At 41.0% G+C, this 27,540-nt stretch overlaps 1 protein-coding gene across 4 annotated transcripts in view; it reads right to left on the reverse strand.

Moving 5' to 3' along the window:
* The window catches only part of ARHGAP39 (Rho GTPase activating protein 39), a 399,852-nt gene that overhangs the window by 11,219 nt on the left and 361,093 nt on the right, over window positions 1–27,540 (reverse strand). For 3 of the 4 annotated variants that reach the window (XM_043976255.1, XM_043976257.1, XM_043976258.1), the window contains 2 exons: window positions 12,901–12,993; window positions 9,590–9,663 (listed from right to left, as the gene is read on the reverse strand). In XM_043976255.1, the coding sequence (XP_043832190.1) occupies window positions 9,590–9,663; window positions 12,901–12,993 (167 nt within the window). The remainder of the gene's footprint in view (window positions 1–9,589; window positions 9,664–12,900; window positions 12,994–27,540) is intronic. The other variant, XM_043976256.1, reaches the window with a different exon arrangement.

Consider the following 27,540-nt stretch of genomic DNA (forward strand, 5'->3'; position numbering starts at 1 on the left):
ATTAATGGAGTGATGAAGCTATGAGAAGGGAAGGGATCAGGAGTCCAAATAGAAGGGCAGGCTTTGACAAGATGGGCCATCTCTTCCTTAGAGACCAGAGCAAAGGATGGGGAATGGAGGATGATATAGAAACATTCTGAGATGAGTAAGAGAAAAGGAAGATTGTCTTTGAATTTCTCAATAAAGTAGGATGTGAAGTCATCTACTGTTAAGCAAAGGAGAGTCCTGGGGGCCTAAGGAGAAAGGAAAAGGTTTGGAAGGGAGTATGCTAGAGAGTCTATCAGGAGGGAATAAAAGGAGGGTCCAGATGAGATCATGGAACATGAATTTGTAGTCGATCCCATGAGCACAGTTTTGTGAGTCCCTCCAGCGGCAGTTGGCAGCATAGGGATAGGGAGAGTAGGAATAGAGAAGGCTGATTGTGTGGGTGATCTAGAGTTAAGGATGAGTAGGTTAGAGTGGTGAGAAAGGGGGCAAGGGATTCAAGGACAGAGGACAGTGTCCAAAAGAGAACTTCTTATCTTCCCCCCTCCCCCTTAAATCTACACCTCTTTAACTTCCCTATTACCTCCCCATCCACCAGGCTCAAAAGCTCAGTGTCATGCCCCATTCCTCCCTCAAAAGCATTCTATGTATCCAATCAATTGCCAAAGCTCATAGCTTCTCTCTCCACAACATCTCTTGCCTATAATCATCCTCCCCACTCACAGACTTCTACATAAAGCCATTTTTATGGAATGTGAATTTGCCCAAGGACATGGGGAAGGGAAGGAGGGAGGCAGGAAGGTGGCTGTGCACCTGTTGAGGGATGGGGCTGGAGACTGAGAAGTGAGAGCAGGAGGAGGAATACATGGGGGCTGGGGCCAGCCATGTGGGAGCCTGGCCATGGACACCAGGGAAAGATACTAGGTAACCTGATGGCAGATGGACAGAAGACTGACATTCAGAGACCAGACACAGGTCTCAAGTTAAGGCCCAGATCAGGTGACAGTGGCTGTCTCTTAGAGTCAGTTCTGCTTTCACTTGAAGGGTTTATTTTTATTTTTTGTTTTTTTGGTGGGAGGGTAGGAGTCCATGGAGCACTAAGCAGATGGGCAGGAATAGAGATGCAGCACAGTACTGTTCAGTAAAATTAACATAGGCTATTTTTTTGGAAAGTGGATTTTTCAGAATTCTTAGTCAAATCTGCATAATGTAAATGTGTTTTTTATCATAAAAGTATTTTATTATTTTCCAGTTATATGTAAAGATGATTTTCAACATTTCTAATATGAATTAATATAAAATGAGAACTGTCTGCATAGAGTTTCATGGGTTCACTGATCATGAAAATGTGGGGCTGTGTTCACAGCAACACTTTTTAACAAAGGCAAGAACTGAAAGGGAAGTGGATGCACACCAATTAGGGAATGTCTAAACAAGCTGTGGCACATGGATATAATGGGCCATGACTGTATCATAAGGAAAGATAAATATGAACGATTTAGAGAAATATGGGAAGAAACATAAGATGAAAAAGAATTAAATAAGAACAACCAAGAAAATAATATACACAATGACAGCAATGCAAATGGAAAAGAACAATTCAAGGAAATTGAACATAGCAAAGTTATAATGATCAGGCTTGGCTACAGAGGTAGAAGAACTGGGAAAATGTATCTGTTCTTTCACCCAAGAAGTGGGAAACTATGGATTTGGAATGGTAGATATGCTGTCAGACTCAGATGAATATACTAATTGGTTTTTGCTGAATAACTTCCCATTTTATTTTTAAATCTTTGTTAAAAGGGAAATTTCACTAGGTTGGGGGGGTTAGAATATTTTTATAGAAGATATTGTAAAGTGGATTCCTAATTAGTTATTAATGGATCAGACCTTTGAGATTTTCTCAACTCAGTTATATGGTTATGTGACTGTTTATGTGAAGGAGTTTGGAGTGTGGGAGGGAATAAGAAATAGTTGGAGATAGGTAAATTTTGGTTTAAGCAGTCAATCAATAAGCACTTATTAAGTACCTACTATGTGCTGGGCACTGTGCTAAGTGTTGGGGATATATAGAAAAACACACACACGATAAACTGGAGATAACGAATAGAGGGAAGGCACTAGCATCAAGGGGGATCAGAAAAAGCTCTTAGAAGATGGAATTTTAGTGTGAAGGCTTATCTTGAGACTTGAAGGAAGCCAGGGAAACCAGGAGGTGGGTAGTCAGAAGAGGGAGTGTCTTCTGCAAGGAGCAGCAAGGAAGCCAAAGTCACTGGTTCATGGAGTGGATCTGGGGGGACAAGGTTGTAAGAAGCCTGGGAAGGTAAGAGGGAGCCAAGTTGTGAAAGGCTTTGAATGCCAAACAGAGGGTTTTATATTTGATCCTGGAGGTAATAGGGTGGCATTGGCATTTAAAGAATGGAGTTTGGGGGTTTGACATGGTCATGCCTGTGCTTTAGGAAGTTTAATTTGACAACTATGTGGAGGACAAACTATAGTGAGGAGAGACCTGTGCCCAGGAGACCAAACATCAAGCTTTTTTAATAGTCTAGGTGAGAAATGATGAAAGCCTGTACCAGGGTGGTGGCAGTGTCAGAGGCGAGAAATGGGCATACACAAGAGAGGTTATGAAGGAGTTGGAGACAGATTGGATGTAGGGTGAGAGAGGATAAGGAGCAGAGGATAACACCTAAATTGTGAACCTGGGTAACTGGGAGGATTGTGGTACTCTCAACAATTACGTGAAGATTGAAAGGGGGAAGAAAAAGCTAACGAGTTCAGTTATGGACATGCTGAATTTAAGATGTTTATGGACCATTCAGTTGGAGATGTCAGTCTGGATGTTAGGGAAGAGGTTGGTAGATTTTAGAATCATCAGCATAGAGATGATAACTAAAACCAGGGGAGCTGTTGGGATCAACAAGTGAAATAGTATTGAAAGAGAAGAAAAGTGGGTCTACAACAACTTCTTGGTGGACAGGTGTAACCAGGATGAAGACTCAGCAAAGGAAACAGAGAAGAGAATGGTCAAATGGGTAGGAGGTAAAGGAGGACAGACTAGTGTCACAGAAATCTAGAGAGAGGAGGGTGATAACAGTGTCAAAGGCTGCAGAGACATCGAGAAGAATGAGGATAAAAAAAGTCACTTTGGAGACAGCTTTTTAAGTGGAATGATGATCTTAGAAGTTAGGCTGTAAAGAGTTAAAAAGTGAACAAAGAGGAAGTTGAAGCAGTATTTATAGAAGGTTTTCCCAAGGAGTTTAGCTTCATCAGGGAAGAGAGATACAGGACAACAGCTAGTGGGGACGGACAGATCAAGTGGGGGGCTAGGTTTGAGGATGGAGGAAAAAGAAAAAAAATTTCACAACAGTTATGGCTGTCCAAAAATGGAATGGGTTGCCTTAAGATGTGGTGAGTTTGTCATCACTTTGAGGTCTTCAAGCAGAAGCCCAGTGACTTGTCAAAGATGTATAGAGAGGGTTCCTGTTTTGGGAGAAGTGGAACCAGAGGGCCTCTGCAATTTCTTTCTTTTTTTTAATTAAAAATTTTTTTTGGGGGGGGGCAATGAGGGTTATGTGACTTGCCCAGGGTCACACAGCTAGTTGTGTCAAGTGTCTGAGGCCAGATTTGAACTCAGGTCCTCCTGAATCCAGGGCTGGTGCTCTATCCACTGCGCCACCTAGCTGCCCCTGCAATCTCTTTCAATGCTGAATTCTAACTCTTTGGGAATGGTTAGCCTCTAGTGCTCTCCCCACTCTAGGCCCACTAGGGGGCCTAGATCCACTAGGGGATCCAGGTAGACTTTGAGGCCCTCCAGCTTCCTGGCCAGCAAAGTGGCCAACTGAAGAAAGGGAGCCTAATATTCAACAATATGGTGGTCTTGGTGCGACATGTGGCCTGTGGGGCCTCCTGAAGGAATAGGTTGGTGCCTTGTCTGGTAGCAGAGTCTCAGGGTTGGGCTGGATGAAAGCACTAAATAGAGATCTGCAGCAAGGAACTTTAGTCACATATTACTGCTGAGCATGGGAAGGACCCGGGGACATGATGAGGAGGGGCTTATTGTATAGGTAAAAGGCAGTATGATAAAAACCGATAAAGGGTTAGATTGGATCCAGGAGACTTGAGTTTGAATCCTGTCCCTGACACTTAGTAATCCAGTTTAAAATCAGATGATAATAGATTTAGAGCTTGAAGGGACCATAAAAACTACCTAATTCAACTCCCTCACTGTACAAACGAAGAAACTGAGGCCTAAATAAGTCAGGTGATTTGCCTAAGGCAATTCATTAATTTCCCAAACAGTCAAGACATCAATCACCCAGCATTTATTAAATGCTGAATCTGGAGTCTTTGGATAGCAGTTTTAGAACTGAAAGGTACTTTAAAGACCATTGAGGTGCTTACTAGAGTTCCAGGCACTGGAAAAAGTAAGTCAAAACAGGAAAGCAGTCCCAATGCTCAAGGGCTTTATAAACAGGCTAAAGGGAAGTTACAACATGGAAATAAATAGATACATTCATCCTAAGCAATGAGTACAAGGCAGGTAACATTGGAGAGGAAAGAGTTAGTAACTGTGGGTCCTTTTCTTGTAGGGGGTGTACATCTTTTCTCTGAGCCTCAGTTTCTTTATCTGTAGAATGAGGATAACTACAGAGGGCTTTTGTGAAGAAAGCACTTGTAAAATGCTACAAAACTGCAAGCTATTACTGTTACTTTGATGAAACTCAGACCAAAAGAGAAGTGGACTTTTCCAAGGTCACACAGTTAGTTGCTGGCCTCGACTAAAAAAGCACCACTTCTGAATTGGAAGGGTAGGTATAAAATAGCACATCCTCAGGATAAGGGGTGGAGCCTGAGTCATTTCTAGGCTACCTTCAAGACCATCTCAGGCCACAGTGGTTGTTCTTGGTTCTTTCCCTATTCTGCTACTGTCTTTTTTTCCCTCCATAGAAATATTTTATTATTTTCCAGTTATATTTAGAGATAATTTTCAACATTTGTTTTTATAAGATTTTTAGTTTCAAATTTTTCACCCTTCTTCCCTTCCCTCCCCAAGACAGCAAGAAATCTAATATAGGTTATATATGTACAATCACATTAAACATATTTCTGGCATTAGTCACGTTATGAGAAAAGAATCAGAGCAAAAAGGAAAAACTTCAAAAAAGAAAAACAGCAACAACAAAACCCAATAGAGACAGTATGGTTCTATCTGCATCTAGATTCCACAGTTCTTTTTTTTTCTTTTCTTTTCTGGATTTGGAGAGCATTTTCCATCATGAGTCTTTGGCACTATCTTGGACCATTGTATTGCTGAGAAGAATCAAGTCTATCACAGTTGATCAGCAAATAATGTTGTTGATACTGTGTACAATATTCTCCTGGTTTTGCTCATCTCACTCATCATCAGTTCATGCAAGTCCTTCCAGGTTTCTCTGAACTCTTCCTGCTCATCGTTTCTTACAGCACAATAGTATTCCATTACATTCATATACCACAACTTGTTTAGCCATTCCCCAACTGATGGGCATCCCCTCAATTTCCAATTCCTTGCCACCACAAAAAGTATGTTACTGTCTTTTCTGCTTGAAGTCTCTTAACAGGTGGCTAAGCACCTAAAACCTGGCTCCACTGCCCCCAGGACAAAGCTAAATTTGCCTCACCCTGGAATAAGGCAGCCCCTCAGCTTTATTAGATGTTCCTTCTAGCAAATCTTAGGGGCTCTAGTACATGGGAACTGCTTTGCCGAAATGGCAATAGGACCATAGATATGCAAGTCTAGACTATCAGCTCACTAGGATACTGGTGAGCTGGGCAGTGCAGCATGGTGGAACAAGCACTGGACTTGTAGTGAAGAGACCTAGGTTCAAGTTTCAACTCTTGTTATATGTTACCTGTTTGATCTTGGATAAATTTCTACCTCCTTAAGCCATACTTTCCTCCTCTGTAAAATAAGGGGATTGAACAAGCTTGTTTTTAATGCAGGGGTGTAGTTTCCTTTCTCTTCTCATATCCATTCTCATTCATATTCTGTTTCTGTCAGTCAAAACTTCCCAGCTGGTCAGTCAATAAGCACTTATTGAGTGCCTACTATTTGCCAGGTACAATACTAAGTAATAAGCCTTAGAGGAGCTTAAAATCTAATAGGGGAGACAAGATACAAATAATGATGTACGAATAAGCTATATACAGGATAAATTGAACATAATCAACAGATAGAAGACATTAGAACTAAGAGGGGTTGGGAAAGGCTTCCTGTATAAAGTGGGATTTTAGCTGGGACTTGAAGGAAGTCAAAGAAGCCTGGAGACAGAGATGTGAATATAGTTCAGTCAGTGAAAATGCCAACAAGAGATGGAGTGTCTTGTTGAAGGAACAGACAGAAGCCCAGTTTAACTGGATCAAAAAGTACCTGGAGAGGGGTGGGTGTGTGTGTGTGTGTGTGTGTGTAGAACTTTGAATACCAAACAGAGGACTTTATATTTAATCAAGGTGGTGATGGGGAGTTATTGATACAGATGGGGTAGGAGGCACAAAAGATTCAAGATACAGAGGTTTGCTAGGTCCAGCTCTGAGCTGTTAATTTTTCCCCCCTTTAAAATAGTATTTTTTTCCCCAAGTACTAAAGCCAATTTTTAACATTCATGTTTAAAAAAAATTTTTTTTTGGGGGGTGAGGCAATTGGTGTTAAGTGACTTGCCCAGGGTCACACAGCTAGTAAGTGTCAAGTGTCTGAGGCTGGATTTGAACTCAGGTCCTTCTGACTCCAAGGCCAGTGCTTCATTCACTGTGCCACCTAGGTGCCCCATAACATTCATTTTTTATAAAATTGTGAGTTCCAAATTTTCTCCTTCTCTCCCTTCCCATTTCCTTAAGACAGTAAGCAATTTGATATAAGTTATATATGTGCAATTATGGCAAGCATATTTCCATATTAGTCATGTTGTGAAAGAAACAGAACAAAAGAAAAAACCACAAAAAATGAAGAAAATTATAACAGTATATTTTTATCTGCATTCAGATTCCATCGGTTCTTTCTCTGGATGCAGATCCCATTTTTCATCATGAATCTTTTGGATTTGTTTTGAATGATTGTATTGCTGAGAAGAGCTAAATAAATCCTAATTGATCATCACACAAAGTTGCTTTACAATGTTCTCCTGGTTTTGCTCACTTCACTTTGCATCAGTTCATATAAGTCTTTTGAGGTTTCTCTGAAATCCACTTGCCTATCATTTCTTATAGCATAACAGTAATACATTACATTTATATATTGCAATTTGATAGTTTTGTACATGTATGCCCTTTTCCCTTTTTTAATGATCTCTTTGGGATAGATACCTACTAATGGTATTTGTAGATTAAAGAATTTACACAGTTTGATTTCCATAAGGGATCTCTTGTAAAGAAAGATTGGTAATTTATAACGGTTATTGTCTTCTGGAATTTACTGCTTAGAAAGATCACTCTTTCTTATCTAAAGGGAAGGGAAATTGGAGCGTCTGGGAGCAACTGAGAGTCAGAAGAATAGAAGGGCATTGAACCTCAGGAAGAGATAGCAATGCAAATGGGAAAAAGGATCATGAGGAGGGAAATATTCAATAATGAATTGAACAACAAGGGCAAAGGAGGATCTCTACTATAATGGGGAAGTATACTCTCTTATCACCTGCTAGAATTCATATTTCAGAGTGAGGAATAATAGAAAAATGAGGGCCAAGGACAATCTCTAAGGCAACAGCAGAATTTCTTTTTTTTTTTAATTGTAAAAGTATTTTATTATTTTCTAGTTACACATAGAGATAGTTTTCCACATTTGTTTTTATAAGATTTCTAGTTTCAAGTTTTTCTCCCTCCCTTCCCTCCCTAAGACAGCAAGCAATCTGATATAGGTGATATATGTACAATCACATTAAACATATTTCTGCATTAGTCATAACAGCAGAATTTCTTGAGAGGGAAGCCAAAATAGATATCTAAAAAGTATTAATGCCATAAGGAATGGAGAATAAAGACAGTCTAACCTAATGTGTGTCATGAATCCAAAAATTAAAGGGTTGAGTCTGACTATTAAATTTTTAGTTTGAGTAAATACTTTGGAAATGGGCAAATTACAAAGCAGGGCTAGAGTTATTTTTTTGTTGATTGATAATAATAATAATAATAATGCAGACCATATGTTGTACATACACTTCCACTCATGGAGAGTTGGCTGTTAAATAGTTTATCAGCACACCCTACAGATCCCTCTAGCTCTAACTGCTATCACTTCAATAGCATCTTTCCAGACCCTGCTGGGGAACACGACTGCCATCACGTGGTCAAAGTGGACAGTGTCATCATCCCCTAAAAGCCAGATCCCCTTGGTAGTTGTGGGGGATGTAAGGGCTTCTCTCAAGGAGTCCAGTGGCAGAGAGGGTGTTCACAGGGCTCCTGGCTCTGCCCTCGTGCCCAGAGATCCTCCTCAGAAGCCTACTACTGGGGGGCAGCTAGGTGGTACAGTGGATGAAGCACTGGCCCTGGATTCAGGAAGACCTGAATTCAAATACAGCCTCTGACACTTGACACTCACTAGCTGTGTGACCCTGGGCAAGTCACTTAACCCTCATTGTCCTGCAACCCCCCCCCCCAAAAAAAAACCCCCAAACAAACAAAAAGCATATTGCTGGCTAGGTCTCTGGGTACAGTCTTGTCTTTTTTAGCCTCTTAGCACTCTCTGCCTAGCACAATGTAGTGGAAAGAGCTCTTCGTAGAATGCTTCGAGTCAAAGTGAAGGTAACAGCCATTACCCTGACTGCTTCAGTGAGAACTCTGTAAGCCTTTATTATAATTATCATCAATGTTATCTGGGCTCTTCAAGGCCAGTACCCTCAGAGAAGCAGGGGAAGTATGTGTGCAGGGTCATTGGGACTTGAAGCTAGGGGACTAGGTACCTGCCATTCTTTTGCTAGCACCCTTTCAGAACTCCCTGTAGCTTGGAGGACAAAATTCACATTACTTAGTGTAGTATCTACTCTCCAGAAACCCTCTGATTCAACCAGGCCAGCTCCTTGTGGTACCTTGAATATGCCTCACATTCCTATCTCCCTGCCTTTGCATGCAGCGGGCTCTTGTCTAAAATGCCCTCTCTCTGCCTAGCAGAAATTTCCTTGTTCTTTAAGCCTTAGCACAAATAACACCTCCTTTATGACAACTTTGCTGATCGCCCCAGCTCACAAGGATCCCTCCCTTTTTCTTGCTCTGACCTTGGCATATCTTGTTGTTGCTACTCATAATGCTCTTAGCTTTTCATGTCTAGAGTTTATCTTTCCATACACGGCTGCAGAGCTGGACCTTACACAGGACTGCCTTGGAAGGGCCAGGATGGTGTTTGTCAGAGCCAAAGGGAGAGGCCTCTGGGCTGTACAAGTATGTTCACACTGACAAGGCTATGTGCTACCATATACAATTTCTGTCCCTCTCTTTTCCTTTGAGATTAAGAGAAATAAAGAAAGCTTCTTGGAGAGATTTTTCCTGGGCTAGTTTTTCCAAGCCAGGTGGCCCAGGCCCCTTCTACCATCCCTGGGATAGGAGCCAAAGTGAAAGGAAGGAAAGAGACCAATACCTTTTTGGCTCCCGTCAAGGCAGCCTTCTGGAGCTTGTTGTAACAATACTTGGCATATGTGCTTATTGCCACCCCTGAAAGAAAAAAAAAAAAACATAGTTAAGCCTCTATGCCTCACGAAGGAAGCTGGAATCCAGTTCCACCTAGCTCTAGTAGGCATAAGGAAGGAAGGAAGAATGAGAGAAAGGAAGGCTAAAAACCTCCTAAATCCCAACCCATGAACTTGAACCCTATGGTAGATTTTCTGCAGTGCTATTACCCTTCAGGAAATAGAACTGTGTCTTCCAGTCATGAAAGAGGTAGGTTGGGAAGTGGGATGACAGTACTGTTGTGTCAAGTGTGATGTGGTTGTCAGTGTTAAAGGTGGGAAGTGTTGGTCTATGTGCTTGAGTGTTAGTTGATGTATGTGTGGATATAAGAATACATGGGTGGGGGGCAGCTAGGTAGCACAGTGGATAAATCACCGGCCCTGGATTCAGGAGGACCTGAGTTCAAATCTGACCTCAGACACTTGACACTGGCTGTGTGACCTTAGGCAAGTCACTTAACTCTCACTGCCCTGTCCAAAAAACAAAACAAAACATGGGTATAAGAACATGGCTATGTGAGTGTGTGGGTGTGTCTACATGGTTTGGAGTATATGAATATCAGAAAATGAGTGTACTGGTGTCAGTCCCTGGGTGGTGTGGGTGTGTGCATAAATATATTTCATATAAACACCCTCCATTGCTGCTCTGTGAATGTGGCTTTCAGTGTGTGTCTTCTCATAGAGGCCCAAGGCTCCTCTGTTCTAGGTGAAGCCAGGTGCCACTCTGTCTGCCAGCAGGATCAAAGACTCAGTGGGTTGGCTTGGCAACAATACTGGAGGGGGAGTCAGAAGCCCAGGGTCTGATGCTTGTTTCAGCGCTACCAGTTGTGTGGCCCCCGTCAAGTCATTTCACTCTTCTGAGCCTTACTTTCCTCATCCTCTGAAAAGAGATAATACTTCTGGCATGACCTAACCCAGAGGGACGTCATAAGGAAGATGCTTGGTAAATTGTAGTAAATTAGAGACGCAGGATCTGTGGTTATTATTTTTGCTTCTGTTTTTCTGCCCCATGGGTCTGCCAGGACACCTTCTTGTTGCCTCTAGTAGGTCATCTCCTATTTGGCCTGCCTGAAGATGGGGAACTGCTCTAATTACTGGCCAGGCTCCTAGTGGGTCATATTTAGATATCTCTACATACTGAGGCAGCTGGTGTCCCAGTGGATAAAGCCCTGGGTTTGCAGTCAGGAAGACTTGAGTTCAAATCCAACCCTAGATACATTCTAGCTGTGTGACCCTGGGCAAGTCACTTCTCCTAAAATGTGCCTCAGTTTCCTCACTTGTAAAATGGGGATAATAACAACACTTACCATACAGGGTTGTTGGGAGGAATAAGTGAGATGTTTGTAAAGCTCTTGGCAAACCTTAAAATGCCACATAAATACTAGCTGTTATTGTTATTATCATCCTTAGCCTAGCCCTGTTGCCCACACAATCCTGGTTCTGATTTTGCTAACTTGATCCTATTCTTCAAAGTAAAACGAGCTAGTTCAGGAGACAGTGGATCTCCATAAATAGAGGTCATCAAGCACTGAGTGTATGGCCACTTATTGGGGATGTGGTAGAGGGAACTTCTGCTTAGAGACAGTTGGACTAGAATGCTGCAGTTATCCTTGACTTTTCCATCTCCACATATGCCTTATCTTACAAATGATGCCTTTGCAACTAATGGCTATGGCAGGAATTAGTTGCATATTGGTTAACTTAAATAATATGGAGGTGATAATCCTGCTGTATTCTGCCATAGGCTGACCAGACCTAGAATATTTTGTTTGGTTCTAGACACCATATTTTAGGAAGGATAGTGAAAAGCTGAAGAGCATCCAGAGGGCAGGAAACCATCTTACATGAAGAGGAACTGGGGATGTTTATCTTGGAAAATAGAAGGGACATGATCACTATTTTCAAGTATTGGAAGGACTGTCATGTGGAAGAGGAATTAGACAGGTTAAGTCCAAAGGACTTAACCAGAAACAATGGGTCAAAGTAATAGAAACACATCAATTTGATACGGGGAAAACCTTCTAACAGTCTAACAGTGGTATGAGCTACTTTGCCAGGTGGTGAAGACCTTTGAAGGTCTTTAAGTTGTGGCTGATTAACTCTATCAGTTTTAAAATATCTTCAAATAAGGGTTGGGTTTCACATCTTCTACTTTTTTCATTGCCCTGAACCTCATGACAGAGTATACAGTAAAGCATGGTGCCCTGTAAATTTTTACTGACTGAAGGACAGGAAGTAGGAAGACTTAATCTATGGCAAAATTCTCTCTGCAGAGATAGGCCAAGAAAGTCAGGGGCTCCTGTACCTCAGCAAGACCCAGGCTGAGCTGTAGTAAAAGGGGCAGTGTGGTATAGGAAGAAGGTACTCCCCTGCAAATGGGAGCTAAGGAGGACAGGGAAACTCTATGGACTTCCTTGCCCAGCCATTTCCCTGCAGACTTAGCTGTAGAATAGGAGGTTACTTTTGGTCTCCAGTCCAGAGAAATGGCATCTACATCACCTATAGAGAAGACCTGTTTAAGACAACTCACAGAGGCTGGCCCTGAGCATCACTGAGGAGATCCCCAGTAACACATACTTACCTGACTGGACCAACATTTTGGTATGAAACACACGGTGCCCCTTGCTCCCATTCCCACCCACATATGTTCATTTAGAAAGCAAAGATTTTAGTGATGAAAATGCCCTAGAGCAACAAGATGTAAGAAGCCATCAGAGGCACAGTTAGCCAGGCAGGGCTGGGCTCACAGCCTCCAGACACTGAAAATGTCCCTCTCCATTGTCAATTCCTAACCCCACCAAATCTAGAAAATAATCTGAGAAAAAAAAAAGAAAATTTAAAAATGCAATCTTTGGTTTAAAAATTTTAATTTAACTGGCTCTATTCTGCCAATCTGCAGCACCCCACCAAAAAAAAGCTTAGTAAAAAGAGGATCCCATGGGAATAAGTGAGAGGGATAGACTCCTTTATACTACCCCCATGAGAGTGGTTTAACTAGATAGTAATGTTATGACCTCTCTTTCCCAGTAGGTTAGGGCCTCCTTTGGGCCCCCTTATCCCCATTCCTCTTCCCCAGCCCACTGTGCAAGGAGAGGCTAGTGCCCAAGCCCAGGAGCATTAAGAGAAGAAGGACGGCAAAACAGAGACTGGAGAGAAGCAGGTTTGCTATGGTGAAGATCTAGAGAGGAAGCTGCTAAGAGAAGAGGTGGTAGATGGGCCCTACCATCGTGCTCTTCAAAATAGGGCTTGGGTTTCTTTCTCAATTTGGATTTCTTCTTAGTGTTCCTTTCCAGCAGCTCTTTTATATGCTGAGTCACTGGGGAGCAAACAAAACGATGAGGACAACAGAACATGTGCATGTACACACACGCACACATGCACATACACACACATACTCATACCCACACATATACAGTCTTCCTGAAACAGCCATGACAAAAAAAAGACACCTTGTTTTCAGAGCTAGTGAGTCAGCAGCCATATTAGAGAGATACCTGTTATCTCTCCCCCCCCTTCCCCCCTCCCCCCTCCCAGCACCCTGAGCCAAGGAGGCCAATGCGCTGGTCGGCATTGCTCGCCAAGGAAGCAATGATTACTTTGGTCATCTCATCCCACCGAAATGCTATAACATAATACAGCTATAAGAAGCAACTAACTTATATGATAAAACTGTGGTCACACTGGCTAGCTGGTTACTTTAGAGGCTGCCCAGGGAAATAAGCCTTCCATTTTCTTCCAAAGGGGCTTTTTGGGTCCACTGTAAGAGGCTCTCTTGCTTAGCACTGCCTAAAAGGTGAGGGAATGTGGTTCACTTCAAGGAGAATCAGGTTGCTATTGCTTAGGGAACTCATACAGGGCTGAATTTCAGGAATGATAACACACATACATGTATGTGCATACGCACACGTGTGTGCCTGTGTGTGTGTGTGTGTGTGTGTATATCTGGTCTATCATACTGTGCAGGTATGAAGCACTGGGATAGGAAAAATAAAAGGACATTGTAGAGTTTTCTCATTGCTGGATTTCCATGATGATTTTAGATTTTTCTTGCAGGGGATGAAGGAATGGCCTGTTGGTGCTCTCTCTCAAACTTCATGTAGCCATTTCTTTGACATTCCATTTCAACAAACATTTCTTAAGTGTTTATTATATACAGAGCTCTATGTATGTTGGATTATGTTAGTAATATAAAGCTGGAACATGACAATCCAAATGTGTGAGAGGAGTTAGGCAACTGAAGGTGAGGGGCCTGGACACTTCTCTTTCTCCCACTTCTTCCCTTGATCTCCTTTGCATCCCTGCCCCACAAATATGCCTCTACCAAAGGAGACAGGGCACATGTCAGTTCAGCCTAGCCCATTCTAGGAAGAGAGTAAGTGAGTTTGGTCTGGTTCTGGACTCTGGGCCTCCCACATCCTTCCAGGACAGGATGAGGGAGAATGCATAGTTTCAGGATGGCCAGTAGCCCAGTTTGGCTAATCACAGGGTCTGAAAACAAGGTGTCTGCAAACAGAAAATGACACTAGGGAAAAAATAAGGTATGGAATAAGAGAAACCAATAAGCAGAGGGCAGGTATAAAATCAGCTTTCAGTGCTGGCCTCTGAGGCAAAGCAAACTAAAGGATGAAACACTGGCTTTTCATTGCTGGGCCACCTGAGGTAGCAGCCTTCCTGTGGGAGACAGGGGACATGGGCTCTTCAGGGATGAACTTCATAGGCCTCTTGTGCAAAGGCCAGAGGAGCATTTCATACAGCTAAAGAGCACTTACCTTTCAGTTCCATTTCACTTTCAGGAAAAACCAAATAATAATAATTATGTAACAACAGTGTACACTTATTTCTGCAGCTGCATAGGAGCTAGAAGTGGTTCAGAGTAGCAGGGAGAGCAAGACTTTGGAGTCAGGATATGGGGGAAAGTGGGGTACCTGACACTTATGAGCTAAGGGGACCCTGGGAAGTCACATCTTTTCTCTGAACTTCAGTCTCATCTGTAAAACAGGATAATGATATACTACCTGGCTTTTTTCTTAAGAAAGTGCTTTGCAAATCTTAAAGCATTCTGGAAATTACTACTTGATTTTAAATTATTATTGCTACATAATTTGTTGAGGAAGGTGAAGTCACTTGCTCAAGGCTACATAGTCAGTAAATGTGAGGTCAGATGTCTCTCAAGCTCAAGTCTAGGGCTCTTTTCATTACACTATATGGCCATGAATAAATAACTCTTGTCAGTACCAAATGTTCTTCATGGTTCACCTACAATTCCCACTCTTCAGGTTTAGATCTGGCTACTCCCTCTTGTACCATGATGATAACAATGATTAGTAATTCCTCTATGCTTCAAAGTCTGCCTCCCTTTGAAGAGATGAGTTAGCCTGGAAAAGGCCTTTCTTCTTATTGCTAGATCACCTAGGTTGTCATCCTCCTAACTCTCTATGCAGCAGGAAGCAAGTAAGGGCCCAATCCAGGTAAGTGAGGGGAGGTTCAAATAGAGCCACAGGGTTAGAATTTTTCTCTCTCATCCTTGGGTGTCAGTTATGTTCAGTCTCAATGCCATTTTGCAGCATAATGCCCTGCAAACAAGCATTCAAAAGCTTATAAGATTTGGGGGCAGCTAGGTGGCGCAGTGGATAAAGCACCGGCCCTGGATTCAGGAGGACCTGAGTTCAAATCCGGCCTCAGACACTTGATACTTACTAGCTGTATGACCCTGGGCAAGTCACTTAACCCCCATTGCCCTGCAAAAAACAAACAAACAAAAAAGCTTATAGGATTTTATAACTAGAAGGGACCTTGGAGATCATCTAGTACAACTCCCTTATTCTAAAACTGAGTCGCAGAGAAGTTAAATAACTTGCCAAGGTTACAGAGGTAGTAAGTGGCAGAGCTAGGATGTGAACCAGGGTCTCTGATTCCAGCTTCACTGTTGTTCTTTCACTACCTCAAACTGACCATTTGTCACCAGTTTTACCTGCCTCAGTCTCTTCTGGTCATACTTCTCCTGCTTAAAGACCAAGCCCTGTCTCAGGTTTTGCCCTATTTAAAATCTAAGTGACTTCCTGTCATTTTCACAAGGTTCTTTTGGAGTAATTCCTAGGCCCTGATGGTATTCAGATCAGTGAAACCATCGCTGGGCTTCATTTACATTTGTTCCTCTAGACACTAGCCAAGGACCAAGGGGGACTCCAGGCCAGACCCACCAAAAGAAAGTCTACATTTATCTTCCAATGGTCCAGGAATTCATATCTTGTCACAGGCCTTGTCACTGGTCACAGCTCTCAAGATAGATTCTCAGCTTCAGGTGTATATAATGTCTCTATTCCTTTCAACCACACACTGATTCCTATAAGTAAAGCTTGCTGAAATCACGACTACCCTTTACAAAGTAGGTACTTAATTACTATTTGTTGAAGGGTGACCATTAACCTTAATACTGAGAATAACGTGGATAATCAAGTTTGGATGAGGATCAACGTATCAAGCTAGATGTCCTACCAATCCATCTGATGTCTACCCCAAACACAGAATCACAGAAGAGGTTGGAAGGGACTTCAGAATTTATCTAGTCCAATGTACACGTGATCAGAAATACTCTTTACAACATACCTGACAATATCCTGCCTCTGCCTGAATACTTCTGAGGGGAAAATAATTTTTTCCAGATGAAATCCATTCCATTTTTGGTCAGCTGTTGTGGGTTTTTTTTAAGCTTTAATTATACACTCTGATTTTTATACCACAATCATTTGCCAGTATATTCTTTTCTTCATTAAGTTTTCTCATAACAAAGAAAAAGTTAAGCAAAACTCAAATGACAGGCAGGCAACATTTTGTAAATCTTTTTTTTTTTTTGGGGGGGGGCAGGGCAATGAGGGTTGAGTGACTTGCCCAGGGTCACACAGCTAGTAACTGTCAAGTGTTTGAAGCCAGATTTGAACTCAGGTCCTCCTGAATCCAGGGTCAGTGCTTTTTCCATTATAATACCTAGCTGCCCCTGGGTAGGCAACATTTTGCTCCTATAGCCTCCTTGGATTTTTACTGAAAGTATGTTTCATCATATGGATAGGTGTAACTGTTAGGAAGCTTTTACACCCAATTGAAACCTGATTCTCCTAGTCCTAACATCTGATGTCAATTAGAATAGTAAGAATTTAAGGGAAGGTAATGGATGACAGATAAAAAGTGTGGCATTTTATTCCCAGTTATGTCCTGTAAGAAGAGTGACAAGAGAGAAAACAAAGAATGAGCCAAAGCCAATAAGGTAAGGGCAACAAAAAGTGTTGTTTTGTGCTCAAAAAGAGCTCAAAGAAAGAATAAGACCAGTGGTCACAGTGGATGGGTAGGGCAAGGTAGAGGGGAGGAAGGAGTGGAAGTGAAAATGTCTGGGGGTGGCTAAGTGGCACAGTGGATAAAGCACCAGCCTTGGATTCAGGAGGACCTGAGTTCAAATCCAGCCTCAGACACTTGACACTTACTAGCTGTGTGACCCTGGGCAAGTCACTTAACCCCAAATGCCTCACCAAAAAAAAAAAAAAGAAAAGAAAAGAAAAGAAAGAAAATGTCTGATCTTGACCAGACTAAAAATAGGTGACCTTGACCAGATGAAACGAGATTAAGTCAGTTTTTCACCTTTGGTTAGTTCTCTGTCAGATGGTGCTGAATTTGGTGCCATACACACAACTTTCATTGCTCTCTTTTGTTGTGTTTTAAATTCTGTAGTTATTAAAAATGTATATTACTCCAAAGAAATGTGCAAAAGGTATAGCTCTTAAAGAGCACACTTCAATGATTATTACAGCTATTATAGTGGCTACTGTTGTGGGGAAGTCAAGCAATTCAAAATTCATTCAAGCCCATAATGAAATAAGGTAAGATTCATTAAACCACAAATGAAAGTGTGGTTGAAAACAAAACACAACGCCAAGACAAAACAGTGTTGTGCAACAGTTTAATAAATTCCCAGAAAACAAGCAAAGACCTGCAGAGAGGCCTGGTGGCTGGGGATTATTAATTCCTCTATAATTCAGCATAAGTTTCTTGAAGTTGGAAGAACACCAGGAAGACAGGTTTGTGTGTGTGTGTGTGTGTGTGTGTGTGTGTGTGTGTGTTTGGTGAGGCAATTGGGGTTAAGTGACTTGCTAGTAAGTGTTAAGTGTCTGTGTCCGGATTTGAACTCAGGTCCTCCTGAATCCAGGGCTGGTGCTCTATCCACTGCACCACCTAGCTGCTCCCCAGAAGACAGTTTTAAAGCACACACAGAGAGCTAACCATTATTTTGAAGAAAAATACATGTCATGGACAAGACAGTTTTCCTTGAGGATGAAAGACTGCTTTATGTGCCAACAGATAGGTTGGGGCTAGGTTATGAAGGGTTTTAAAAACTAAATAGAGGAGTTTATTTTTATCTTAGAGAAAAAGGGAAGTCTTGGAGTCGAATAAGTAGGAGAGTGACATGGTCAAATCTGCATTTAAGGGAAATTACTTTGGCAGTAGTATGAAGGATGGTTTGATGGTGTAAAAGTTGTAAGGTTTGTTGTATAAGTCAATAAATTATTCAACAAATTATTTTACTTATCTATTAATTTGAATACAGCTAGTAAGAGACCTACTTCCCTTTGATGGGTTCAAGTCCAGAATAAATAAAACCTAAGGTAATGAAAGACCAAGTATATATGATTGTTGAACTAATATCAGTGATCTGTGAAAGATTGTAGTGAATGGAAAAGATGTCACAGGACCGGCAAATGCTGTTCCAATATTAAAAAAAAAATCGAAGAGATTAGAGTTTGCAAACTTATAACGTAAGCTTAATTTTGATTTCTGGCAAAATTCTCAAATGTACTATCAAAAGTATGACTAGTAAACATCTAGAAAAGGAAGTAATTATTACAAAGAGAAAGGGTAGCTTAATCAAGATTAAGTTATGCCAGACTAATTTCATTTCTTTTTTGGAAAGGGTTAATAGACTGGGAATGTTGTAGAGCTAGTTTGCTAAGACATTTTACAAAGTCTCCCATGCTATCTTTGTGGACAAGATGGTGAGAAGCAGGCTAGGAAATAGTATAGTTAAGGTGGATTTGGAACGTGGTTGAATGACCTGACCCAAAGAACAGTCATTAATGATTCCACATCAGTTTAAAAGCAGTCTGATGGCTGCCCTAGGGATCAGTGCCTGGCTTTGTGCTGTTTAACACTTTTCATCAATGCCTTGGGTAAAGACACACTTATACCATATTTGTGGAGGACATCAAGCTGAGAAGGACGGCTAAGTTGTTGGATGATAGACTCAGGATCCCAAAAGACCTTGACAGGTTAGAATACTCTATTTGTGAATTGGGAATTTCCCACGGAAATATTCTAGGAATTCAGAAAATGATTAAGATGGGTGGAGTGGAGTAGCCTTTTATCAGCCCAATCTTCCTCTTCTGGATGATCTCCAGCTTTAATTCAGCAAGCATTTATTATTAAGTTTGTACCATACGTTAGACAATGTGGTATGTGCTGGGGATATAGGGACAAAAACAAAACAGTCCCTGTCCTCAAATATCTTACATTCTCCCACAAGAAATAATAAGTAAATACAATAATACAAAGTAATTTTGGGGTGACAGCGCCCAGAAATACATACAGAATTCTAAATGTTGTTCAACCACTGCATAGAACAGTATGATATTCAGTTTTCCTAGTCCTATAATATTAAACTTCAGAATTCAAAGTTCACATGACCACATTTAGCTGTTGACTCATATTGGACTTGTAGTCCATTAAAATCTCCAGATCTATTTTAGATAAAGCTGCTACACTGTACTTGTGAAGGTTTTTTTTTTTTTTTAACCCAAGTTAAGGCTTTATATCTGCCCATATCAAATTTCATTTTATTCAGTCCAGTCCAATATTCTGAAGGCAGCATGGTACCCTGGAAGACATACTGGATTTGGGATGAGAAGAGCTGGGTTTGAATTGCGACTCCATTACTTACTATTCAGATGATCTCGGGCAAATCACTCAACCTCTTTGGGCCTCAGTTCCTCATCTGTACAATGAGAGGGTCAGGAGGACAAGATGGTCTCTAAGGATCCTTCTGACTCTAAAGCTATATTCCTATGAACTAGGAACAATATGTGGAAGTTGCAGAGAGGCAGGTTTCAGACTTGTGTAAGGAAAAACTTCCAAATACCGACAGGTACCAAAAAATGGAACGGGCTGCCCTGAGGGTTCAGAGCTTCTTCATCACTAGAGGTTTTCTAGTGAAGGCTGGATGACGACTTGACAGAGATGTCGTCGTTTAGGTAAAAGTTGGGTTAGACGGCACCTGAAGTCTATTCCAACCGAGATTCTATGATTATAATACCTTTTATCCATCACAGCCCTTCAAATCTTTAAAGAAAGGATTCCAATTCCTCCCTCCCCACAAGTTTTTTATTTTCTAGTTCCCTTAGTTCTCAGATGGTATGATCTATAATGGTAGTATCATGCACAAATATAAATAGGTAACTTATACATAATGACTTAGAAAACTCCAAATTAACATTACCCATGTTTTATTTTTATTTATTTTGTTAAATAGTTTCCAATTATATTTTAATCTGGTTCTGGCTGCACCATTCTGGCTGCCCTCTCCTGAACATGCTTTCACTTGTCCATGGCACTCCTAAAATGCTATGTTCCAAATGGAAAACAGTAATGCAGATACAGTCTGACCAATGCAGGAGAGAATGGGACTATTACCTCCCTTTTTTTGTACACTATGCCCCTGTCTTCCTGTCATCAATTCTTTTTTTTTTTTAAAGTGAGACAATTGGGATTAAGTGACTTGCCCAGGGTCACACAGCTAGCAAATGTCTGAGGCTGAATTTGAACTCAGGTCCTCCTGAATTCAGGGCCAGTGCTTTTTCCACTGTACTACCTAGCTGCCCCATCAATTCTTACTAATATAACAATTATCTTATTCTAAATTTAGTAACCACACTATTTTTCTCCTGGTCTGGACTTGTGAATTTGTTGGCATAGGGAATTCTTGGTGTGGAAATTTCCTCTATTTAGGTGGACTGGAAGCTGTTCTGCAACTTACAAGTCTGAGAAAATTTCTCAGGACATCAAAAAATTAAGTGATTTGGCCAAGGGTCACATAGTATGTATCAGAGGTGGGACCTAAACCATACTATGATTATACTGATATGGCTGCTCCTCCTAACAGTAATATCTCTTCTAATGGCACCACTGTCTCCCCAATCACTAAGACTTTCAATCTTAGATACCTCCCTTTCTCTTGATTCCTGTATCTGATCAGTCACATATTTCGTCATGTTTTTGAGATTTGTTTCCTCCTTTCCATTTGCATGGAAAGGTATTACTCTAGATCAAGCCTTTACCTAAACTATTACAAACCAGTTTCCCTGGTCTTTCAGACTAGTTTCTTCCTTCACTAATTCAATCTGCATCAGCTGCTGAATTCATCAACCTAATGCAGACTGATGGACTCCTACTCTTCCTCTACTTAGGCTGCCTTTTGCCCCACTCGACATGAACATGTCTTCTACTTTATGCTATAGGAAGGTCAAGTAGTCTGCCCTCTTCTTTCAAGTCTCAGCTTCTAGGCCACATTCTTATTAATGCCTTTCCCAACTAGCCATAAGCCTTAACAGATTCGCACACAGCCCTTCCATGACACCACACTGGGTGTTCTGAGAGGACAGAACCAAGAAAAAATGAGTGAAAGTTGCAAAGAAGCAGATCTGGGTCTGATGTAAGGAGAAACTCCCTAACAATCGGAGGTGTCCCAAAGTGGGATAAGCTGCCTTCAGAGGTGTTTGGTTTCACTTTCTTGGCAACCTTTGGGGAGAAGTTGGATGTTATAGTGAGGATTGCTTTCGGGTATACACTGAAGTATATGACCACTCAAATTCTGTGATGAATAGAGAATCCACAGGACCACAGGATTAGAAATGATCTAGTCTTGCTCCTTCATTATACAGACAGGAAAATGAGGCCCTGAGAGGATATGTGACTTGTTCAAAGCTGTGACATTAATAAGAAGTAAATCTGGTATTCAAACTCTCATCTTCTCAGTTGCTCTCTTTCTGTAGGTACTTTGTGTCCTAGATCTTTGGGGATCCACCATGAGGATGAGGACAGAAGGTGATCTGCTCCTTCTTCTCACCAGAGATTCTTTCAACATTCTTTTGACATGTGGCTGATGGTCTGAACCCTCCAAAGAATAGCTCTGGCGAGGCCCAGGCATGATTGCACTGCTGCCAGCCTGCTCAGATCTCAGCCATCTAAGATGGGCCAGGGCTAAGCCTCCCTGGGGCTTCTGGCAAAGAGTAGCCTAACAGATGAGTTTGGCTCCAAGTAACTCCCGGTTACCACACTGGTGACCTTTCAATCCCAACAACCAGTTAAAGTGGTGCTAGGGTGAAACACTAGTTTCCTTCTGGGAAACATGTGGGTGGCACAGTTTAGTCTTTCATGGACAGAGGCAGCTTCTATATAGAAAGGGAGATGAACTCATTACTTTGTGGGGAAGACAGACCCCTGAGTAGGAGCCAGAAACTTTTTGGCAGGGTGAGTTAATCCATATAGTACTTATGAAGAAAAATAAAAAATAAGCTTTTAATTCTGTGAGGTTGACACTGTTGCCATAATTTTTTATGGAAGCTGCTGGGACAGGAGTGGGTGGCACAAGGCGGGGGTAGATAAAGGCTACAGTCTCACTGGGAAGTTGCCACAGCAGCTGCAATCCTTCTGCTCCTTTTGTGGTTTGTACAAGGGGACTGATAAAAAGGAACACAGGCGTTCTATTACAGGCACTGTTGCCCAAATCCCTGGCAGGAACCATGCCCAGCAGGGAGAGCAGCAACAAGAACAGAGATGGGGCTAAAAGAACATGACATCAGTCTCTGAAGGGAGTGTAAAGCAGCTGAACTTTCTGGGCCTCTGAAGCTACGGGAGAACAGACCTTTCTCTGTGCTGCACCCTATTTCTCCCTGTTGCCTCCACACACATGAACTCCAGGAGCCTGCACTGAGGCTGAGAGCTGGGCATGAGAACAAAAGGAGAGCTTTGTTTTTGCAGAAAGGAAGCTTTACCCCCACAGGGCAAATACTCCAAATGAGATGCTCCGAGAAACTGCCTGTCACACAGAATGGTTCTATGTAGGCTCAGGCCATATCTCTTCCTTAAAAGGCTGGGAGATGGCACATATCTCTTAGGCATCATAGGAGGTGCTAATGCTACCAACAGGCTATGACTTCAACCTCATCCTCTCTCTATGCAGAGTGGAACACAGAAACCATTTGGACCTACTGTCAGGCTGGCAAACACCCTAGCTATAGCTATGGTATGTTTTTGTATTTCAGATTATTGGCCTTAGTTTTAACTATGTTAGGACAAAATGGCTCTGTAATTGGGTCTAGTCAATGATGCTTACACTAGCATGTTGTCACTTCCTTTTCCTTCTTCCTCTTAAAATCTCAGAGTTGGCAGGAAACACTAATGTCAGGCAGCAATAGATAAGAGGACAGACCTTGGAAGACAGGAAGCCCTGAGTTTGAATCTTGTTTCAGTCATTAGCTGTGTGAATTGTGTCACCTGACCTTTCTTAGTCTCAGTCTCCTCATTTGTAAAATGAAGATGAGATAGCACCAACTTTCAGCAGGGTCGCTGTTGGGATCAAATGAAATAACCTATGTAAAGCACTTGGCAAATCAAAGTACTGTATAAATTTGAGCGCTGGTGATGGTGATGTCAGTGCCGTCATCTAGTCCAAGCTATACCAGGAGTCTCTTCTGTAACATCCCAGGCAAGTGATCATCCAGTTTCAGTTTGAAGACCTCTGGGCATAAGGAACCCACTATTTCTAGAGAATTCTAATTTACATGCAAATTTTACCTTATATTGAGTAGAAATCTGCTTCTCTGAAGTTACTATCCATTTCCCTTGGTTTGATCTAACGCTGGGGGTCAACTAAAACAACCCTCATCTCTCTTCTTTAAATACTTCTTCAAGTACTTGGAATTGGCCATCATGGCTCCCCCAAGTCTTCAATACTCCAAACTAAACATTTACTATTTCCTCAGCAAATTTCCAAATGGAATGGCCTCCAGTTTCATCAATGGCTATGCTCTTGTTTGTCTGTATCCTTCCTAAAATGTGGCACTCAGAACATTCCTGACAAGTTGTCATCCAGCCCTTGTTTGAAGACCTTCCATGTGGGGTGGTTTTCATTACCTTTTGGGGCAGCCTATGTCATAGAGTAGAATGGCTTCTGAGTCAGAGAACTTGGATTCAAATTCTACCTCTTATGTTTACTACTTTTGTGATCTTGGGCAAGTCAGTCAACTTCCTTATCTGTAAAACAAGGGATTTGGACTATATGGCTTAAGTGGTCCCTTATAGCTCTAAATCTATGATCCATGGATGCCTTTTGGATAACCTTTCAAGTTTTTCCTTATATGATGATGAAATCGTGCCTCCTGCCATGAAATTGCTGCTGCCCACTGCTTCCAATTCTGCTCTGAGACCAAGTAGATAAAATATATTAAATTCAAGTCAGAAAGCTCTCCCTGGATAAATTTCACTGACCAGATCTGGAATGACCCATGGCTGGAATGTTCATAATGTTCCATGTTTGAAATGGTTTAAGCCACAAAGGATTTCATATTGAAGGATCCTTTTTTTTTTTTTTTTTTTATTTTGTTTTGTTTGCAGGGCAATTGGGGTTAAGTGACTTGCCCAGGGTCACACAGGTAGTAAGTGTTAAGTGTCTGAGGCCGGATTTGAACTCAGGTACTCCTGACTCCAGGGCCGGTGCTCTATCCACTGCGCCATCTAGCTGCCCCTTGAAGGATCCTTTTGAAGGGCGTTCTGCTGAAGACTCAATAAGCAATTCAAGACATGGGCTATGTTTGGGTCTTTTTAAAAGACATTTTAAGCTTTGCAATATCAAAGACATGGTTAATGTTTTCTAAATTATTTTATAGAAAAGGCATAGGGGATAAAAAGTCGTAGTGAACAGATTACTAATATTTTCCCACTAAAAAAAGGCAAAGAAGTGGAATTCTGGTTAGTCAGAGACAACAGTGCTGTTGTATATAGCCTCAGCATGATGGATAAAAGGAGTACCTACCTAAGAGTTATGGAGAGAAGACTGGACTAGAGACCTTGCTTTATTTCTTTTAAAAATGATTTAGGGGGGCGGCTAGGTGGCGCAGTGGATAGAGCACCGGCCCTGGATTCAGGAGTTCCTGAGTTCAAATCCGGCCTCAGACACTTAACACTTACTAGCTGTGTGACCCTGGGCAAGGCACTTAACCCCATTGCCCTGTTTAAAAAAAAAAAAAATGATTTAGGGGGGGCAGCTAGGTGGCGCAGTGGATAAAGCACCGGCCCTGGATTCAGGAGTACCTGAGTTCAAATCCGGCCTCAGACACTTGACACTTACTAGCTGTGTGACCCTGGGCAAGTCACTTAATTCCCATTGCCCCGCAAAAAAAAAAAAAAAAAAAAAAAGATTTAGGGAGGGGCAGCTAGGTGGCACAGTGGATAAACCACTGGCCCTGAATTCAGGAGTACCTGAGTTCAAATCCGGCCTCAGACACTTGATACTTACTAGCTGTGTGACCCTGGGCAAGTCACTTAACCCTCATTGCCCTGAAAAAAAAAATATTTATTATAAAATATATGTTATACAGGCACGTCATTTTATTGCACTTTGCTTTATTGTGCTTTGCAGATTTTGTGTGTTTTTTTTTCTAAACAAATTGAAGATTTGTGGCAACCCTGTTATCAAGCAAGTCTATCAGCACCATTTTCCCAACAGTATGTGCTTACATTGTATCTCTGGGTCACATTTTGGTAATTATCACAATATTTCAAACCTTTTCATAATTATTTTATCTGTTATGGTGATCTGTGATCAGTGATCTTTGATATTACTACTATAATTGTTTTGGGCTGCCATGAATTGCACCCATATTGCAAACTTAATTGATAAATGTAAGTTCTAGCTGCTACACTGACCTACTCTTCCCATCTCCTTTCCTCTAGCCTCCCTATTCCATGAGACAGCAATATTGAAATTAGAGCAATTAATAACCCTACAATGGTCTCTAACTGTTCAAGTGAAAGGAATAGTCAATCTATGTTTTAACCTTCATTACTGTCTTATTTTAAGAAACTGCCATAGCTTTAATATTTTTTAGCAATAAAGTATTTTTAATTAAGGTATGTACATTTTAGCATAATAATATTGCATACTTAGTATACTACAGTATAATATAAACATAATTTTTATACACACTGGAAAACCAAAAAATCTGTGACTCACTTTATTGTGATATTCGCTTTATTGCAGTGGTCTGGAACCAAACCTGCAGTATCTCCAAGGTACGTCCATCCATTGAGTAATTAAAATTTAGTAATGAATTGCATTTAAATTAACTTTGATGCATGCATAAAATCTTTTAAAAGTCTAAGTATTCAAAGGATTCTTCATTTTCATTTACTTCTTATATGGTTATAGTTATATGTTAGTTCTGCTTTTTTGCTTTTTATTGTTTCATAAAGATCTTTCCAGATTTCTTTACATCCCTAATACTTTTCTGATCTTAATTGCATTATAATATTTCATTACATTAATGTACCATAATTCATTTAACCATTTTCCTGCTGTTGGACATTTAATTTGCTTCCAGGTTTTTGTAGCAATAAAAACCTTTCAGGGGGCATTTGTTTTTATAACACTTTTAGGGCACAGTTACAACAATGGAATTACTGGGTCAAAGAATATGATTAGTTTTCTAACTTTTATTGAGTATTGCCAGACTATTCTCCAAAGACTCTACAAGCTTGTAATGAATATGCATACCTGTTTCTCCATAATCTCACCAACAGTAAGATTCATTGTTTTTAATTATTTCTACAAATTTGATTTGTATGAGTTAGTACGTACACACACACACACACACACACACACGCGCACACACACAGAGTAAATGGAAGGCAACCTCAGAGAGGAAGGCCCTGGGTTGGGGGAAAGTGGGGAAAGGAACCAGAAGGTGGGATTTGAGGTGAGTCTTGAGGGAAGCCAGAGAAATTAAGAGGCAGAGGTGAGTAGGAAGTGTGTTCCAAGTTTGGTAGACAGTCAGTGCAATGGCATGGATACAGGAGATGGAATAGTGGCTGCAAGAAACAGTAAGGAGGCCAGTGTAGCTGGATCATCAGGTGTGTGGAAGGAAGTCAAGTTTAAGATCAAAAAGGTAGAAAAGTACCAGTTTATGAAGAGCTTTAAATGTCAAACAAGAGGACTTCAGGTTTGATCCTGGAGTAAAAGAGAGTAAATGAAGTTTACTAAGTAAGATGGTGACATGGTCAAACATGTATCTGATTTGGTTGAATGTCTGTGGTTTCTCATTCTAGTCCACACATTAACTGCTTTTTTTTTTTTTGTCTAGTACCAGAGAGGTAGTAGAGTGAAGTGGCTAAGTCATGCTTTTGATGTTTAACAGCTTATGTGATCAAGTTATATAACCTCAATAAATTCTCTATGACTATATTATAGGATGGCAATCTGTCCTGTGGAAGGAGCTCCCATACTAACAAAAATCACAGGTCCTTATATAATGGACAGTTTTGATGATAATTACTTTTTGATGTTTTAAAGCAGAGGAGTGTAAGATGACCTTTATAAGCTTTTATTTTGTTTTTTAGAATGCCTCTTGATATTCTTGCCTGTTTGTCTTTCTATATAAATTTCATTATGATTTTGTTCAATTCCATAAAGAAAATGTCCTTTTGGTTGGTATTATATTAAATGTATAAATTAACTTGGGGAGTATTATTATTTTTACTATATTAATCTAAC

Source organism: Dromiciops gliroides, chromosome 1 (assembly GCF_019393635.1).
Source record: "Dromiciops gliroides isolate mDroGli1 chromosome 1, mDroGli1.pri, whole genome shotgun sequence".
Lineage (NCBI taxonomy): Eukaryota > Metazoa > Chordata > Mammalia > Microbiotheria > Microbiotheriidae > Dromiciops > Dromiciops gliroides.